The sequence below is a fragment of the Lycorma delicatula genome, chromosome 2 (genome assembly GCF_047948215.1).
Source record: "Lycorma delicatula isolate Av1 chromosome 2, ASM4794821v1, whole genome shotgun sequence".
Taxonomy (NCBI): domain Eukaryota; kingdom Metazoa; phylum Arthropoda; class Insecta; order Hemiptera; family Fulgoridae; genus Lycorma; species Lycorma delicatula.
The window spans coordinates 9,120,430-9,141,316 of NC_134456.1; the positions used below are offsets into that span (position 1 = coordinate 9,120,430).

The 20,887-nt window shown below is 27.5% G+C and overlaps 1 protein-coding gene across 1 annotated transcript in view; it reads right to left on the reverse strand.

Moving 5' to 3' along the window:
* The window catches only part of LOC142319831 (low-density lipoprotein receptor-related protein 4-like), a 150,878-nt gene that overhangs the window by 68,160 nt on the left and 61,831 nt on the right, over nt 1-20,887 (reverse strand). The window contains exons 11-13 of the mRNA XM_075357504.1: nt 18,574-18,760; nt 16,132-16,285; nt 9,177-9,386 (exon numbers count right to left, since the gene is read on the reverse strand). Of these exons, the coding sequence (XP_075213619.1) occupies nt 9,177-9,386; nt 16,132-16,285; nt 18,574-18,760 (551 nt within the window). The remainder of the gene's footprint in view (nt 1-9,176; nt 9,387-16,131; nt 16,286-18,573; nt 18,761-20,887) is intronic.

Sequence of the window (20,887 nt, forward strand, 5' to 3'; positions counted from 1 at the left end):
ACTCAAACATATTCTTAATAAAACTCTATTGACACAATTAGCAGATATCTAAACAATTATTCTGATTACTACAAACAATTACTATATAAATTCAGCTTGAACATAACAAACTATACAGGGCAAATCTATGAAAATCTTTAGAAATTCATTCATTACTTTCATTTTTCCTAAATAGTTAGAAATCTAAAAATTGATATAATTATTTTTAATTGTTAGCAAAAGTAGCCCCTGAAAACTAAAATAAACAGCCCTTGATGAAACAGATGTTGAGGTCAGAAGAGTTGGTAACTAAAGATCTGACAGAGAGATACGTAATAAATTACTGTTATGAAGAGACTTAAATACTGATGAATTAAAAGAAGAGCCGACCAATTTTTTAAGGTCAGTTTATAAGATAAACTATCAAGATAATCTCTTCTACACTTCTAGAAAAAAAGCAATAAGACCCAACACACCATCAAAAACTCAAATAATTACAAAATTATTATTAAATATTAATAATAAAAGAATGGAATTGGCATATCATTAAAACAATCATAAAACAAATTTTGAGAAAGCAGGAAACAATAAAAGAAACTAAACAAATTTTCAATATTTTCAAAAACAGGAAGACAAAAGCAAAATGGTTTCTAGAAACAAAAAAGTATTTAAAATTTAAGAGATTGAAAAATTAAGAAGAAAGACATTAATTAAAATGGAGTTTTCAAAAAAACCAATTTTTAACAGGTTGGACTGAAGACAGATATTCAATAGAATGATGAAAGAATTTTGAAATAGAAAAAAGTCTAATGCTATTTTAACGTGGTTCTCGGTTGGCCTACATGAAAAAAAAAATAGTCTAAAAAACCAAAACATTAATAAATGCTGGTGAACAAATAATAAACTGAAGAATTGTATAAAAATCCAAATCCTCTTTCAAGTTGAAATGAAACGCATTCTATTTGGAATTAGTTTAGGAATTTCTTTTAAAACCACTAACAAGAGGAATATCCAGGATTCTGAACTTTTTTTATTGCTAACGCAAATGATAAAGTTCACATTCTATAAAAATGTGTATTCTGTCTTCCATTTAAAATACCCACAAAACTGTGAATCTGCATAAAAGACGGATTTCATAATTTCCATGTATTCTGCAATAATAATAAAAGAATTCAACTTTGAAAATAACTCCATCAACATCAGAAATAATTAGGGTTTCACTTTTAATCATCCATTGAAAAGTGAAATACGATGTATTTAAATACCCTAATTCTGATGGATATTTGTCTGTTCATAAAAACTCAATGTTTAGCATACAAATTGTACTAATACAATATTTACTAATTAAATATTGTAAATATTTACTAATTAATTAATATCATACTTAATTACAATATTTTTTTTTTTACTTTATAAGTAAAATCTATTTTAAAACCAATTACAAAATTATTTTGAAATATGAGGGTGATTTAAGAGGAAAAGTAGATATAATTTGGGAACCGATTCTGGAGCTTGAAATGACAAAAAAAATTCTTACAAACATATGTCTGAAAACAATTTGTTATTAAGTTACAGAATGTAAAAAGTTTACCCAGATGACAGTTCCCCCGATGAATTGAGATCATACTAAAATTTTTAAGGCATTATGTAAGGAGTAAACTTGAAAACTTTTATGTTTTTTGAACTGGAAAATCAAATAATACAGTTCCAAGAACTGTATCTACCATAGTTTTCATGATATCCAATGTAAAATAGAAAGGTTTGGTGACTAAACACACATTTTTTTAGGTTTGAAGTAAAATAATTATGCAGAATGACTAATAAATGCATTAATTTTATAACCAAACCTTGTAGAGAATCTAATTCTGAAAAAACTGATGCAATAGTAAAGTCAATTAAAACAAAAAAAAACTCAATTTTTATTATTAACAACAAAATTTTACAGAAGTGTTATGAATTTGTAAAAATTATAAAACAGCTGTTTTTAATACAATAAATTTCAAATCTTGAAGAGAGATATATGAAAAAATACGACTGCCAAAAAAAACCATTGCTCTTTAATATAGGACAATTAAGTAGTGTGTAGGTGACAATTTTGTGTATAATATAATTTTTTTAAATTTATTTAAACATATATTTATTTTTCTAAAATCAATCCCTTCAACCCATATCACCTTTGCACTAATAATATACATTTAAATATATAATTCAACTAAATCCTCCCAAGTACAGATATAAGCCAATTCTTACTTTACTTGGAAATTTATATTTTTTTCATGAAAGTACTTTTGCAGAATCTTGCATCATCAGTCGTGTGATATTTATAAATTTTTTTGGGAGTCCTGTTAATTTTGGAGCGACCGGTTCAAAAGTTTATAATCTAGTGCGGTATTTTCAATTATTGTTATAATTAAAAACAGTTTGATATTTTGCTATACAACTTTTTATTATTTAAAAAAAAATTATTAGTAGGGTTTTTATTAGTAGGTTGTTATTAGTTTTATCAGATTTTAATATAATACAATTATTTTCGTCTAATTTATTCTTTAGGTCATGAATTGTTTTTTATTAAAAAGTGTTTGTTATTAAATTTGTACCTTTAATTCTACGTATATTGCTATTAATAAAATGATGTAACTTTCTTTATCAACAGGATTTATTTTATTAATATTTATTTCAAAATCAACTATAATGTTTTTGCTAATATTATTCTTGTTATTATCAAATAGATTAAATGTAAAAGCATTAGCAACAACAGATGTTCATTATCACTAAAATTAACATTTATCAAATTTAAAAACTTATTGTTATTAGTATAATTTTTTTGAATTTTCTAGTGTATTAATAAAACATGAAATATCATTTTTATTCACAACAATATCTTTTTGAAACTTGTTATTGTGCAGATTTATTTTATTATTATTTTTTTTTTTTATCTTATCAAATTACTAATTTCTATATGTTAAGATTCTTTTAGTTTATGTTTATGATTTTCAATATTAATTTTAATCAAATATAATCAAAGATCACCTGTCCTAATATTTAACAAACGAAGGTGTGCATTATATAATTTTATATTTACACAATTCCTTCTGTAATAACCCTCTTTAATTTCCTGTTTTATCCTAAATCTTTACAAATTCTTTTCTTTTAGATATATTTTTATTAAAATGAGAGTTTTTTATATTTATCCTAGCATATTTGGGAATTATGTTTAATCTAATACATGTTTATTATAAACTATTGAATGTATTACATTATAAAGTTTAATAAGAAAAATATAAAATTTAAAAGATAATTTGGTTGGTCAGCATTCATAATTATTTTTCTAAAATCAATCCTTTCAAGACCCATATCACTTTTGCGCTAATAATATAAATTCAAATATATAATTCAACTCAATCCACCCAAGTACAAATATAAGACAATTCTTACTTTATTTGTATATTTATATTTTTTCTCATGAAAGTAGTTTCACAGAATTCATCTTATACCATTTCCAAAATAATAGATAAAATCCTTAGGATAAAAATGAATTTGCAATATAGTTATAACATAAAAAAATGGATATGAATTTGTAAATAAATTAAAAAATGTAACAGTTGGAAAAAAAATTAAGGTGGTAAGTTATGATATAAGAAACATGTATTCTAGCGTAGCTATTGATAAAACAACAATTTGTATAATGAAAAACAAGTTAATAAACAATCATGAAGATCCTAAATTTATTGATTACATCATCACTATTATAAAAAATATATGTCAACAAAATTACTTTGAATTTAACAAGTGTTATACACAGAAAAATACCTTGCCTATGGGATTTCCTTTGTCAGTCATTATGTCAGAAACATAAACAAGATTTTTAAATAAAATAGTTTATGGCATTATTCAGCCACATAAAATTTTATTATCAACTTGTTATGTTGACAATATTTTTGTTAACTATGTTAACAATGAATTCCTCATAATTTTAAATAAACTTAACTCATATTATAAAAAATTGAAATTTACTTATAAAATAGATATAAACAAAGCAATAAATTTTCTAGATGTTAGCAATGAAATTAACAAAAATAATCAAATTATCACTTCAGTATACAGAAAATCTATAGCCAACAAAGTAGCAATTAATAAAATATCAAATCATCCTTGGTCTCATAAAATTAACACATATAAAAATATGATTAATATAGCTATCCATTTCACACAAAATAATAAAGAAAAATTAAATACAGAAATAAAAATCGTAAAATAATAAAATTGCAATTCAAAATGTATGTAGTACTTTGAATTGATAATATTTATAAAAAAACAAATATAAAAAATTAATAGTAAAATAACTAAAACCAATACATAGTGCACAGAAGATTAATAACGTTTACTTAAAACAGTCATCCACTATCAGTATTGTTGAAAATATAATCAAAGTTTATGGCAAGGATGAATTTAAACCTACATATAAAACTAACAACCACATAATAAATATTTAAAAAACAATAAAAATACTGATTTATACAATTTATGTGGGATTTATAAGATAAAGTGTAATGATTGTGAGGATATTTATATAGGTAAAATCAATAGATTGTTCAAAGCGAGATTTTATGAACATTTTAGGCATTATAAAAATAAAAAATTGGGCTTCTCTAATGTTGCGAATCATGTTATAAACAATAAACATTCCATTACTGATGTTAATCATAATTTTAAAATATCAGAAATTAAAAAAGGAAACATAAATGTAAGAATTGTCTTATATCTGTACTTGGGTGGATTGAGTTGAATTATTTATTTGAATTTATATATACATTTATAGAGCCTTCGACAGTCCTGGTAACGTAAGGAGTTCAATGGGGGTTGTATATCTAAATCGGTTCAGTCGTTGAGCTGCTACAGTGGAACAAACATACATACACCCTAAATACATTACACTCTCTTTTTTGGACAGCCAAGTAAAAATTAAATTGGCAACACTAATTTAATGCTTTGAAATTAATTTTAATACTATTCATTACTGTTATAAAAAATTGTACTTAGCAATAATAAATGTTAGGCAGTTTAGTTGTTTTTGATGTAATTCTGATTGTGTTTAATTATTTCTGAGAATCAAGTTATGTATTGTTTTTGTGTTCGTTATAATCCAAATTGTACCTACATTTTTTCAATTGAAACTGAATTTAAAAAAGTAAAATTCTATTTTGAATTCTTTACTCCCTTTACTCTAATTCCCTTTACTCATACTGAATATATTGATATGATTTTTGTCTACTGCTTTTATGATGGAAGTGCTCCAACAGTGGTAGAAAAATACAAAGTTACATATGCGGGACAAGTAGTTTCAAACTATAATGTATTTTTTAGAATTTTTAATAATCTTCATGAGAATGGTACACTGCCCAGCGTTTATTATGTTTCATCTGAACATCAACCAGTTCATGGTGATGAAAGGAAAACATTCTTCTAGTGGTACAGCTTGGTCCTTCAATGAGCAAGCAAAGAATTTCTGTATAACTCAACATTCCACAAAGTACAGTTGGAGGACATAACATGCTCATGGACTGTGTCCTTATCATGTTCAGAAAGTTCAACACCTCCAGTTTGGTAACAACACTAGATGATAGCAGTATTTAATAATTCTGCTTTATTATTATCTTTTTATTATTAAATTTTTTCCTCTACATATGTATATATGTATGTTCCTCTACATATGTATATCAAGTACGTTAATAAGAAATGTTTTCTAAAATTATTCTATTCTAAATGTAAATATTTTTAGTTGTAGCCCTGTAGTACATTGGTGGTAAAAAAAATAAAAACAAATGATACAAGTGTATCATCACCATCATTTTTTTCTGGTCTTTGACCAGAAAAAAATAATTAAACGAAAAAATTAACAAAATAATACTCGTAATAATACACCTATATTCCACCATATCACGTACAAAAATTAAAAAATCATTTCCTTCAAATTACTATGCATCACAACCAGTTTGGATAGCTAGTCAAGAAAAATTGAAAATAACAAAATGCTGTCCAGATAAAAGTATTATCCAGTAAAACTAAATAATGTCCAATAAGTAAGGCCTAAACTAAAGGTATTTTATTAATTTACCCACAGTTTGTAAAAAGGTGAAATAGATTCTATAATGAACACTCAGATAAAATATTTTATTTAAGGTTGAAGTAAAAATTAATTTCTATTTAGTGTAATTCAACTTACTATCATTAGGCCATATAAAATACAATGAAATCATATTAAGTAGTATTAGTAATAGCCAAAGAATGAATCGGTATTTAAATTGCTAAAATGTTTATTTGCTTTCATGATTCTGTGTTGAGTTTCTTAAAATCCTGTTCTAAATACTTTTGTTTTGCTTTAGAAATGTGTCGGTGGAATCAATTCTGGAAGAATGTCATACAGGATAACTTGTAGATTTACCAAGTATATCTGCCATAACTCCAGAGCCTCAAACTTTTAAAAAGAAAGTTAGAAGAGTTGAAATGGGAAAACAACGAAGAGCAAAGAAGCTAAGAAATAAGGGTGAAGGATATGTGAACTGTAGAGGAAAGATTCACGAGGGGAAGAAATTACTTCAATATGATCATCAATGTAGGTATATCTTTAACTTTTAAACTTTCCAGACTAAATTCGCACAGAAACTTTTATAAATCCTGGAATCTTGGAAAGTGGGAATTACAATCGCCTTTTTTGAATGGTCCAATTGAGATAAACATAATTAAAATTAAAAGTAATGCAGCTGCAAAAAATAAATCATTCTCATGTACTTAGTCTTGAGGGATTCAGAGTATGTCAGGAATTGTTAAGAAAACACTTTGCACCTCATAAATATGTACAAAATATTGTCAGTAAGAAAGAATGTTTCTGGTATTTCTCCTTGTTACAGGAGGGGAAAGAAAATTCCAAAAAACAAAATCTCACAAGAAAAAACAGACCTCATAAGAGCATATAAAAAAATTTCCCAAATACACATTAGGGCTAAAAATCCTCATCACAAATACTCACTTCTAGTTGTAAATATAACTGTATGAAAAATTTTGTGCAGAAAAAAGTACATCCCGAAAAAATCAGTTTTTACAGATATATTTGTACAATGAATTTAAGTTTTCATAGCCAAATACATATACATGTGACTAGTATGACAGGTTAAAAATAACCATTACCATGGTACACCTGAACAAAAAAGATAGAGAAAGAGCTCAATATTCAAAATGTTGCAAATAGCTTGGATGGCCAAAGATAACTGAATTAAGGTAAAAATGAGGATCACACAGCAATTTGTTTTGATTTGCAAAAGACAATGCAAACACTGAATCTAACAAAGCTTACTAATACAGACAATTGTGGACCTACAACTTGGGTATACACAACTTGAAAACTGGTAAAACCCGCATGCATGTACAGGATAAAGGTCAGACTTCCTGAACTGCAAGGAAATTGCATCTTGTCTTTTCAAATTTATCCATCTTTCTCAAAATGTAAAGCACGTTACAGCTTTTAGAAACAATTGCAGAGGCCAGAATAAAAGCCATCTAACTGTAAAGTTCTGCATGTATATTGTTAAAAACATAAGTAGTGAAACTGTCGATCACCGATTCTTTTTAAGTGGACACTTTTAATGAATGTGACAGTGAAATTCGGAAAAAGTAAACCTAAGAAAAATTATTTCAAACAGTCTTTTTGTGCCAGAAGGTTGGGCGCGACTTGTCAGTTGAACAAACAGAAAGTTTATTATAGTACAAATGCATTATGATGACTGTTAATCTTGTTGAACTAAATCCCTATTTGAGGAAAACGGTTACCAGAATTCAATCCATGCCTGTGAATACACTCTAAAAAGCCCTCTCCAGATACACTACTCTATAAGAAATATTCAGGTGACAGTTTAGAAAAGTTTAGTGAGCTGGATATGAAGAGTAAACCTCATGGAAAAGAAGTACACTTATTGACACACCTGTCAAAAGTTACTGAAAAAAATCTGCTTGAAAAATGCTAAGTACAGAGATGGATCAAACACTGGTTTATGTAACTCCTGTTTATTCGTTTTACCATATTCTGTCTACTTTAAATGCATAAGAAATACAACCAGTTGGAAGAACTGATAAAGAACAAGAAAATGCTGAAACTAGTGGAATAGATAGCGTCTATGTTACAGATGAAGACTAAAATAAGGTTTAACTCTTCAATTGTAAAGTGGTACTTGTTTATGTCACAGATTACAAAAATAGTGCAGTAATAGATAATTTTAATTTTTTAAATAAAGATTTTCTTCAGTATTACATTATACCCATGTTATTTATTTACATATTTTAGAAGTAAAGAGATATAAGTGAATCATGTCTCTGATTTTCCCCTAAATGCCAAGTTTTTTGTAAAACTTTGAAAAAAAACACCTCAAAGGTCCTAAATGTATAAAAAGTTTCATAAAACCTTGTTTCTATTTATACAAAAACTGAAACTTTAAGCCTAAATAACTCAAAACAATAAAAATGTCACATGTACCCCTAGTGTTCTCGACATCTCATATAGAACAATGAGTACTTTTTAAAATAAATTAAAAGTATTTTAATTTTTCAAAGGTCTAACTTTATTGTACTAAAAACAGCTGTTTTTGATTTTACAAATTCGTAACAATTTACTGTTAAGTTTTGTTTTTAATAATGCAAATTAAAATAATACTCGTAATAATACACCTATATTCCACCATATCACGTACAAAAATTAACAAATCATTTCCTTCAAATTACTATGCATCAGAACCAGTTTGGATAGCTAGTCAAGAAAAATTGAAAATAACTAAATGCTGTCCTGATAATAGAATTTATGCATTTATTGGTCATTTAATATAATTATTGAACTTCAAACACAAAAAAAATATGTTTTCCTGTTTTACGTTGGATATCATAAAAACTAGGGGAGATACAGTTCTGGGAACTGTTTTATTTGCTTTTTCAGATCAAAAAACATAAAAAGAAATCATTAAGTTTACCCCTTACATAACACCTTAAAATTTCAGTATGGCTTCATTTCAACTCATTTTTCTAGCCACAACTGGATAACAAATCATTTTCGGACATATGTTCATTGTACGTTTTTTTTTATTTCATGTTCTAGAATCAGTTTCTGAATTATTTCTCTTTCCACCTGAATCACAGTAGATAAATAAGTAACATACCCCAATCAGTCCAAAAAACTAGTGCTTCACCAGGATGAGCAGTTATTGCCCGTGGTTTATCTAAATCACTTGCAATAAGAACATGTCTTTTTGTTCCATCCAACGAAGCAACTTCTACACGACGTGTACCAGAATCAGTCCAGAAAATTAAGTCATGAATCCAGTCAACTGCAACACCAGCTGGACTTTCCAAACCCGATCGAATTACATCTTCAAAAGAAAAAAAACAAACAGATAATTTATTGTTTTCTAATATCTAATAATATAGTAAAAATTGAAAAAACTTCACTACATAAGATAGTAACAATAATGCTACATAAGATATAAATATGCTACATAAGATATAAATATGCTGCATAAGATATAACAGTAATGCTGTATGAAAGTTTTGCATTTCACTAATCACATAAAAAAAAGAATATATTATGAGTAAAATGCAAATAAATAAAGTAAATAAAATATTTTAAAAAAGACAATGCTTTTGGTACTAAAATTGATTGTAACATGATGATTGATCTGATAAAATCTGTAACATGTTGTTTATAAAATAACAAAATTTATGAAAATTACATTTAGTTTTCTGCAATAACACTTTCTGTGATCTTTACAACTAAGTTGGTAAACTGTACCTATTCTCTTTTACTTTCCTGGTCGGTAGTTATACTGTGTATAATATAAATATAATATACTCGTACAAGCGAAGTATAATAACTGAGTCAAATTTTGCAGATCTTGCTTCATAAACTACTCTAACAAAAAAACACAATTTTACCATTGAAAAATTTCAGAAGGATATGTGTATGTACATTTATCTATTTTTGCTTGATGATTAGACTGGATGAACTGATTTGAATGAAACTGGCTTGATGATTTACTCATATGTACGTAGCACATTGACATCATTTAGTTTTGGACACAATGGTCAAGGGAGCAGAGAGATAGGGTTAATCCATTTCTAATGGTGCAGCAGTGGTTACCACACCATCTAAAAAAAATTCGTATTTTGTAGGTGCATTCCCAGTTTTTGGTAGTTTGATTTTTCTCAGGTTTTGGTAGTTCAAAACTAATCTTTTTTTAATTTTTATTGTAACCGGTTCAAAAATAGCTGCCATTTTTGTTTTAAGCCTCATGCTGTTTTTCGCATTCACAGGCATCTATCATTTTCTAAATTACTCAGCACTGGGTTGTTCTAGACTTATTCAGAACATTCTGACCTAAAAACCAAAGCCTTATTTCCATACTTATTATGATTTAGTTCATGTACACTATGAAGCCCAAAGTTATTGAATGCGAATGAACAAAATTCAATTTTAGTAGGATAATTTCTCCAAGAAGGAACAATTTCTCAGTCTCAATTCTTTCTGTGATTTTATATATATGAGTACAGTTACTTTATACAAAATATCAATGGTGAGTAGCTTACCCTTTAAAAATTACACCCTTTTAAAAATTGATTTTTTTCAATTTTTCAGTTGTAAAATCTCTATTAGGGGACCAGATAAAAATCTGAAAATTGCACACATAAAAGGTCTCTATGGTACCAAACTTCAGTATAAATTTCAACTTTAAGATTCAACTCTTAAATATAAAAAAATTATAAATTCAATCAAAAAATGCTTGATATCCACATCTGGGATAAGTGGGCATAAGAGTATAACAATTTAATTATTTAAATATACATCTAATTAAGATAACTATTTTGACAACAATACCGAATATGCATTTATTATATTATGTGTGGTAAATATACTTACAATATTACACAAAGTTAAATTTAAAAGCCGTAATGAAATACAAATTCTTCAAAAACTGAATTAAAACAGCAATCAGGTGAAATGTAATAAATTGTTTTCTTGAACTTCTTTACCATTGAACTAACAATTAATAAACTGAGAACTATATAATATCTTTCATCTTTAATCAGGTTTTATTTTAATGTTCATTTAACAGCTGTGAGATTTCTTCACACATTTTGGGTTTGATAAAAGTGCATCCAGACACAGTGGTGAATTCCAGGGGAGATAGCTTCATAAATATATTTTTGACTGGCACCAAAAATTGGTCTTTCTCATTTTTTGGAATGAAGTTCTTGGTCCTGGTGGATCATAAATATAACATGCTCATCTTTGTTTCACCTACATGTGTTTCATGCACCTACAAAATATGAATTTTTTCTTAGATTTATTTTTCTAAACCACTTAGAATGGATTGATCCAATACAGACCTTGTTACATACCTCAAAATTTTATTCAAAAGGTAAGTTAAATTTGATCACATAATTTAATGCTCCTTAGGTAGCTAAAATTTCTTTCTGATGGCATATGGATTTATTCAAATCTCCATAAAGGGTATGGGGTAAACTGTTATTTTTATCTTTTTCTGGATTCAAATCTCTGGAAGCCCTCAGTAGTCAGAGTTGTCTGAAAGTAGTTCCTGACAGAATTATTCAACCCTTTGCTAGCTTTTTATCGCATTAATTTGATGATTCCATCGCATTAGTTTGTATTTTGGTTATATTTCTGGACAATTCCATTCAGCTGTGAAAAATAATAAGCCATTTTTTTTTGTTTTTCTCATCAGTTATTGTATATCTTAAGGCTGGATTAACTGATTTTTATCAAATTTTGTATGATGACTTCTAAATATTAGTTACTGATCATTTAATCTTTTTTTACAATCAGTTAAGGGTATGGGAATATATGGTCATCAAGGATCCTGTATTTAAAAATTTTACATAAAGAATAGAATAATTTCTTTTACATAATTCTTTACTTACTTACTTTAATGTTCAACTTAATTTTCCTCCTAATTAGGAGTCAGTTGAGGGTGAAGCCCTCAGTACTTTGGGGATAAATGCAAACAGTCTATTAAACTGGATAATATATGATAGTAGTCACATTTTATAAATTGTTAAAACCATGTAAACGTTAAAAAAAATTTCTACGAAAACTAAAAACGTGTTCTTTATTTTTATAATAAAAGTTTTTAAGAGCACTTTAATTTTAATAAATGTCATCCTAAATATGAATACCATTCAATAAGAAAAATCAACTAATATTTTTAAAGTTATCAAAAATTTGTATATTTATACCCATGACATTCTATGTTTTGAAATATGAATACTTTTTAAACATAAATTGCAGTTAAATTTATAACAATCTTTTTCAGTTTAAGAAGCTTAATGGTGTAAACACTAGTTCAGACAAAATTAAAGCTCTTTACAACTCTCCCTGTTTAAAAATTAAACTCTAGTAAATTTTTTCAGAGCCTAAGCAAAACAAGATTCCGCTTTTATTTTGCTTTTTAACATTCTGTCTGTAAGGGTATTTGGGATGGAGTCACAGTCAAATGTGTTTTCCTTTTCTTTTTTTTTTGGCTGTAAGTTTCTTTGCAATTAAGTAGAATATTATATACATAATTATTTTATATTAAATTTTTAATTTCAAACTGGTGGGTGCTATCTTTCTTTAGATTAAGATTATTTTTTCTGTTTTGGGAAAGTTTCTGTCACCAAGCCATCACAACTTGTGTCCTCTGCTAAGAACGTAATATGTCCTTTCTCTACAATCCCTCTGCATTCCAGTCTATTTTTCACTGATTACATGTTATAAGTTTCATTCTTTACATTTTAATCCATCTTTAAAGACTACCATCTGTCTCTGAAATTGTTCTCCTATTATTATAGAAAATCATGCCTTTCTCAGTACACTATTAAATACATAAACTTATGCTGGTTTTTTGAGAACTAAATTTACCGTTTTTCCTTAGTCTTTTTTTAAAAAAATTCTAAAAAAGAAACAAATATACGAAAAGGAAGAAAATGGACCTACTTAAAAGTCATCAGTATATGATGTGAGGTGTTCCAGGAAACAGTGCTTATGTAATCTTACTGTAACTACTAACAGTTAGACTATTTCTGGTTCCAGAATTACATTCAATAATACCATTTGTACTTTATTTTAGTTTCTATACTTTATTAATTTAATTTCACTGTAAAGACCATTTTGTTAAATAATTGTTCAAAAGGAGCAGGATCTAGTGTTGATACAACTATTATATAAAAACATTTTCAAAAAGTACAAAGTATTACCATTCAATTTTATTAAATACTTATTACTTTTTTCAAATCAGTTACATTTGCGGCAGAGAGATGGGATTGCTGTGCAAAGAGCCAATGGACCTACAGGTTGATAAGTGATGTTGGGAGATGGTCTGGAAGAGCCCATGGCTTGCTGAATTTTAATCTTACTCAGCTGCTGGCGAGCCATGGGGGATTTAGGGCATATCTCTGTAGGTTTGGTTTGGACCACTCAGATAGCTGCTCTGCTTGTGGGGTTGAAGAAACGCCTTTTCATGTATTTTTTCACTGTTCTAAATTTGTGGTAGAGCATGAGGAGATCATGAATGCTACTGGCAGAGAGGAAATGTTTGAACCTGAGGACATCCAGGAAATTATGTAAACCAGTGAGAATCACTGGGTGGCTGTTGCCTGATATGCTAAAGCAGTTATGGAGAAATTATGTTTTGCTGAAGAAAGCTGCACGTTAAATAGAGGCCCTGTTGCAGGCGATAGGGCCTCCTGATCTTATGGGGGTTGGCTGGATGCAATGAAGCCGTGGTCACTCCACCGGTTGGGATCCCAGGGGCTTCCCTCACTTCCAAGCTAAAGCTGATGGCATACATGTATGTGTATGGTAAGTATGAGTGTTGCAAAAGTTGTCGGTATGTGTGTGCGTGGGAGGTGTATACATGTTGGTATGTTTGGTTTAAGTGTGTTTGGTGTTGTTTTGTGCTGTTTTTTAGTTATGTGTAGATCTGTTTTTGTGTGTGTATGTGCCTTGCTATTTGCTTTGTTGTCTGAATGTGTGTGTGTGTGTGTGGGTGTTTACCACCCTTCTGAAGTAATGCAGGAGGGGCGGGTCACCAGGGGTGGAAGTTTAGTCGGTAGTGCGCAGGAATACATACGCCTTTTTTTATTATATTGTGGAACCTGTTAGCAAGTTCGACACTACTTCCAACACCTGTAAATGGGGTTCCTCCACCTCTACATTTGTTAGTGTAATATAACAAAATTTTATATATTATATCAGAAAAATAAATTATGTTTCAGAAAAGGGTAGTAGTTTCATTTATTAGTGAAGATAACACAAGCTAATAAACAGTATAAAGAAAGTTTTATATTTACAAATTAGCTAATAAACAGTATCAAGAAAGTTTTATATTTACAAATTAGCAGTGCCTCTAAGAAATCATATAAGGTATTGCAAGTTTTACCACAATAAAGATATTTTAACATTAACGTAAAAGAAGTAATTACCTTAATATTCTACTGAATACAGGCATATTTCATATACAACTACAAATAACTTTAAAAAAATAGCTTGTAAAACAAAGAACGAAGATATGCACTCGGTAAAGTAAATAATCTTTAGTCTGATTGTAAAAAAATATAAATTATACAGATCACATCAGTATTAAGATAAATTATAAATAAATAAAAAATTACAAGATTCCTTTAAAACAAGCAAAGGTGTAAAGCATGGATGCTGTCTATTACCCATGCTTTTCAACACACACACACACACACACACATATATATATATATATATATATCTTAAAAAGATGGCAAGAAGATAAAATCACAGGAATACAGCAAAATAAATATACTTTAAATTTCTTACTTTATGCTGATGACAAGATATTAATAGCAGACAGTGAGACTGAGCTACAGAGGAGTTTGTATGAATTGCAAATGATATATAAGGACTTTCAGTTGACAATATTGTCATTTAAATCTAAGACAATGGCTTTCTTGGGGAAGCTACCAGTTAGGATGAAGATAGTCCTTGAGAATACTATTCTTAACGGTCTAACGGTAAATGCATCTTCCCAAATCAGCTGATTTGTAAGTTGAGAGTTTCAGCATTCAAGTCCTAGTAAAGACAGTTACTTTTAAATGGATTTGAATGCTAGATCGTGGATACCGGTGTTCTTTGGTTGTTGGATTTTAATTAACCACACATCTAAGGAATGGTCAAACTGAGACTGTACAAGACTACACTTCATTTTCATTCATACATATCATTCTCTGAAGTAATACCTGAACGGTAATTCCCAGAGGCTAAACAGGAAAAAGGAAGACAAGAAACGTAACAAAGATATTAGATAAGAACTCAATATGGTGCTGTTGTTACACAATTAGGAACAACAGAGCTGACTGGGTGACCAGTGAAATAGAATGTTAATCAGCTTTTGAATATAATCCTATTGTAAGGAGAAATCAAGAAAAACCAAATAAAAGATGGGTGCTGGGATTGACTGAATAAGCCTATCTTTGACATGCCAAAGAAGAGAATAAGAAGTAGAAGTGTATAAATTACATATTAACTATTTAAATACAAACATATGAAATAATGTTAAGGTAAATATAAAAAAATTACAACAAAATGATTCACAATTCAGAAGCCACATTTTTAGAACATTAAGAAATTTCAAATGCTGCTGATCACTTCAAAACACATAAACAAAGAATAACAGATATATAAAATAATTTAGAAATATTAAAAATAATAATAAACAAATATGAACATAAGTACACACTTATAAACGAGGTAAATTTAAAAAATTATGAACTCTTTACATTGGCATAACTGTCTTGGTAAAATTAGTTACAACAGTTGTTACTAATTTTAATTCATTTGGAAATTATAAAATTTAGCTTATGGCAAAGGTAATATTTTTAACATATTGTATTCCATATGATAATAAGGTAAGGTATCACCTGGGAGAATAAGTGATAATACATCAATGAATTCAACTTATATTACCTAAAATGTCTGCATTGAGCTTGCTAATAATTTTGTGTTTACGGTAATTTTTGCTTATAATTACTAATTGCAACATACTGGAAGACATGTTTAATTAATATATACATCATAAAGATTAGCAAACAAACCTTTGGCATGTGTTCCATTAACAAATGCACAACGTATAACATCCATTGATACATCTGACCAGAAGACTAGACTTTTCTTATAATGATAATCAAGAGCAATTGCATTATGTAGACCCTTCAGTATTGCTGTATATTTTAGGTTATTCAAACTCACCTGTACAAAAAGAAAGCTAATTAATGTGTGCAAGGAATTAAATGACAACAGAGACAAGATCTTATTTTCACAGTTAAAAATTATGATTCTAGAACAGTACTTTTTTAGTCATTTGAAGATTTCATTACCTTCTTTTATTCTCTCATCTTTCTAATTTTAAGAAGCATCAACCACTACCTCAATAATCAGCACTGATAGCATACTAGTAAAGTACATTTAGCATTGCTTATTTTCAGTGACCTATAGCATCTGTTAATTACACAAGTGGCATCTGAAAAGTAATGCACACTGAAATGTAAAAGAGAGAAAACCAGTCAAATGACTGAAGACAAAAAAAAAAAAATTTAATCATTAAAAAAGCCTTATGATGCATGAGCTGCCAAATTTTGAAAGTTGAAAATGTATTTTTCAAAATTGTGATGCTAATATACTAATATTAAAAATATTGTTATTGTTTTATTTAGTTAGCATCATAGCTTCAAAAACTGAAATTAAAAGAACTAAATATAGTCAAACAAGTAATTTTATTTTAATTAAAAAAAATTTGTTTTTAATCATAATATTAAAATTTATTACGATGCATATTTTGTTTAATATGTTGATGAAGAAATGACTGAAGCTGGGACTAATTAAACATTTTTATAACACATTTGTACATGTACCTTTTCTTTCTTCCAGCTATTGAAGTTTACATTTTTGAGCTTTTTAGATATTCATAAAGGATTTTTTCATTTAATATTTTATATGAATGTTGTCATATTTTGACATAGCATAACTTTCTTCTTCTGGTTTTTTCCCAAAAATATAAATGTAACAATGGCCGTAGCAAAGATGCACAATTGTAAGCATTGATTTGATTTTGAGTTTTGTGAAATGTTGTTTTCATAATTCTACCATATAATTAGAATAAAAATTTTAAATCCATTTTCATAATCTCAGAGTTGATTAAAACTGTCATATACTCGTACATGAAGTATTTCACAATCATAATAAGAAAAAATTCATAAAAATTGAATCTAAGTTTTGAAAAAAACTTTCTGGCATAGCTGGGAAAGTTAGGCAATTCATTGATGGCTTTTTTTGTACAGTGGTAAGAGAGAATACAGCTTTAGTATGATGAAAGTATACATTTAAAATTCTAAAGTATTAAGTCAATTGGATTTAGGTGTTGGGGATATCAAAAATTATTTCTAAACAGTTTTTCCAATTATCTTGAAAACCCATTGACCAAAAAGTTGAAAATTGGCACAAATATTTAGTTATACAATTATGTTTGTATATATAGCTCTACTTGTCTGATTTTGATCCCATTAGATAAGGGGATCACTGTATTAATATATTTTTTGCTCCAAACTGGGCAAACTTTTTGAAGTAATTAATTATTCCAACAAATAAACTTTTACGCCACAAAAAAACAAGTTGTCTCCGTCGAATCTATACTTAAAAAATAATTTTTTTTAAATTTAATTTTCAAGACTGGAAATTAACCTAGTATTAGTATAGATGACATGGAAATGTTTTTAAAAATTAAGTCCCATGAGACCTGACTTTAGAATTAAAATAATTAGTTTTAATCTTTTATTACTTCTGATACTTTATATTTTCAAGACGTGGCTGTTATTAAAAATGTTATTTGTGGTAGCATTTGAGCAAGAGGGTTAAATGAGATCTAAAATTAAAATTTTTTTTAGCAATTGTGCTCTAAATTCACAATAATTTTGATGATAAAAACATCAAATGATCAAGGTCAACTGGACCCAAAAATTTCTACTAAAAATTTTGATTTTTTTCTGAATTATATTTTTAATAATATATAGTTTTTAAGGTAAAACATTATTTAATCAAGGAAGTCAAATTGGACCCAATTTTTTTTTTTATTGAACGAACACGGTCTTTTTAACAATAACTGTGAATCAAATCTGCTCCCTATACCTGATCAGCTAAATTAATAAAAACACAATTTTCATTAATAATAATAATAATAAAGAGTATAATTATTAATAGATTATATTTTGTATTAATATTCATAATTTTTATTTTCATTTAATAAAATTATTAATTTCAAGGCACTAAATATTGTTTGACTTTTGCACTTGTAAAAGCTGAATAATTACAGCTTATTTATTTAAAATTAAATAAATTTTACGTAACAACTTAATTTTATTATATTAATACCATTTTTGGATTTTGTTGGAAGTAAAAGGCAATGCAATGAAATTTTTGCAGTCTTTTGTTGGCTATTTTATTAAAGAATGTAGATGATTATTAATCAGCAAGATAATACAGACCTGTCTGATATCAACTCTATTAGCAAATAAAAGCGTTGGTGGAGCACCATGTGCTTTACAAGTTCTACCATCAGGACGTAGAACATAACCGTGTGAACAACTACATGTAAATGATCCAATAGTGTTGTTACACAACTGACTGCAAACTGGTTCTGTTTCAATAGCACATTCATCTATATCTCGACAACTGAAAAATACATAAAAATTATTATAAAATAATAAAGATTATTTTAATGATGCAGAAATAATGATCATTAATTTTCATAAAGATTTATAATAAACTACTATAATCCATTATATAACAATAATAACATATTATATTAATAATATATTATATTTATTAGTAATAAACTATATATCGATTTTTTTTTTAAATGCCTTAGATCAGACTAGCTCTTATGCCCAATTTATTTTTTTTGCATTTATATTTTTATATCGTTAAGGCCTCAACAAACTGCTATAAAAATTGTTTGCTCATCCCCATTCCAAGGATTTGTGCTAAAAAAATATTTGTTTAAATTTTTAAACGATTTTGATCTATTGAAATATAAATCCATCTCCCAAGTTACCCATTCCATTTAAAATGTAAAAATCCTCATTTTTGATAGACCTTGTTGTTTAATACTTCTTGAAGAAAAAATAGCCAAAAATGTTCACTCCTTTCTAAAAAAAATTACAACTACATTTATTTAGAATTGTGGCTATATCTTTACATTTTTTAAACAATTTTAAAAAGTTCTTTTTTAAATTTATTATCACCACTTAGGGATTATTTTCTTAAAAATTAATTTTAATCAAATACTTTTCCTTGAGTAAGGGAGCCCTCAAAATGAAAAACATTCTTTTTAACGCATTTCCAAATTTTTAATGTTCAAAACATATTTTGTTATACAATAAAGTTACCAAAATAATTTAATATCCCTCTCCTGGGGTAGCTATTTTAAATTTAGATTTTAATTTATTTAAAATTAATTTTAGTGAAAAAATGAATTTAATCATTAAAATTAGAAATAAATATTTTTACATAAAGATATGAATAAAATAATTTATAAAAAACAAAAATAAGACCAACCTCAACAAATAGTAGTAAAGTGTTACAAATTATATTTTTATTAGTAAAAGTATTTACAACAAATAACTATTTTTGAAGTTAGTGCCAGACAATAAAAAAAATTAGAAATCTCTGTAAGGAGTTTCTCTATGAAGAAAAAACTCTAAAACAAAATTAAAGTAACAGAAAAATTCAGGGAAAAGATCAGTTAGAAACTTATGCAGGTAAGGAAAGAATAAAGGACATTAGGGCAACTGTTAAAAGTGGTCCCACAGTAGGCCGAAACAAAAGAAAAAAAGCTGGAATTAAAAATTTTAAATTGCACTCTTTTCTCTTTTTCTTTTGGGGGCTCCCATGATCAAGGGTCAAGGGGGGGTAAAATTAATTTTTAAAATAATACCTAAGTGGTAATAATAAATTTAAAAAAAATTTATATAGTGATACACCATAATTCTAAATATAGTTTTTTTTAGGAAGGGGTTGAAAAGTTTTAGCTATTTTTTTTTAAAGAAATATTCTATCAAAAGAATTTACATTTTAAATGCAGTGGGTAGCATCCAAGGTAATTTTTTATTTTTAATTTATTTAAAATTTAAATCCCTCCACCATTACAGTGGAATGGAGAAAAGAGTTTTATAGTTGTTTGAAGGACAATATAATATAGATGCAAAAAACTTCTTTCTGAAATTAGATTTAGCTAGTCACTTTTTTTTTTGGAGAGGAGTGAATATTAACTAAATATTTTTTAGAAAATAATAAATATTTCGGTAAAAACACCCTCAACCCTCTTTTCCCAATTTTTGCAAAAATTTAATATTTTCCTCACAAAGGTAGGACATGTCTACAAATTTTGAAGAAAATTGATGAACAGGGCTCTAGAGTTAAAAGATCAAATACAGGCCAATGTACATATGTGCCAAATGTCCATCTGACAAAAATTATTTTTTGGACTACAGAGCACTGAATATTTGCTCTTTTTTCTGAGATTTATAATTCATTAAGTCTATTTTTTTATTTTCTTTAGTTTTGAGAAATATCAGGAAAATATTCTTTTACCCGTTCCCCGGCAGGAAGATTTTCTTTTACCCGTTCCTCGGCAGAAAGATTTTCTTTTATAAATACTTGAAAGAAATAACTTTAATTTATTTTATTACGTGGTAGTGTAGGTAATCTTTGTTATATTATAAATAAAAACCCAGTTTATTTTTTTAATGCAAATTTTTTTTTGGAACAAACAATTACAACGAAGTAAACATAACAAAA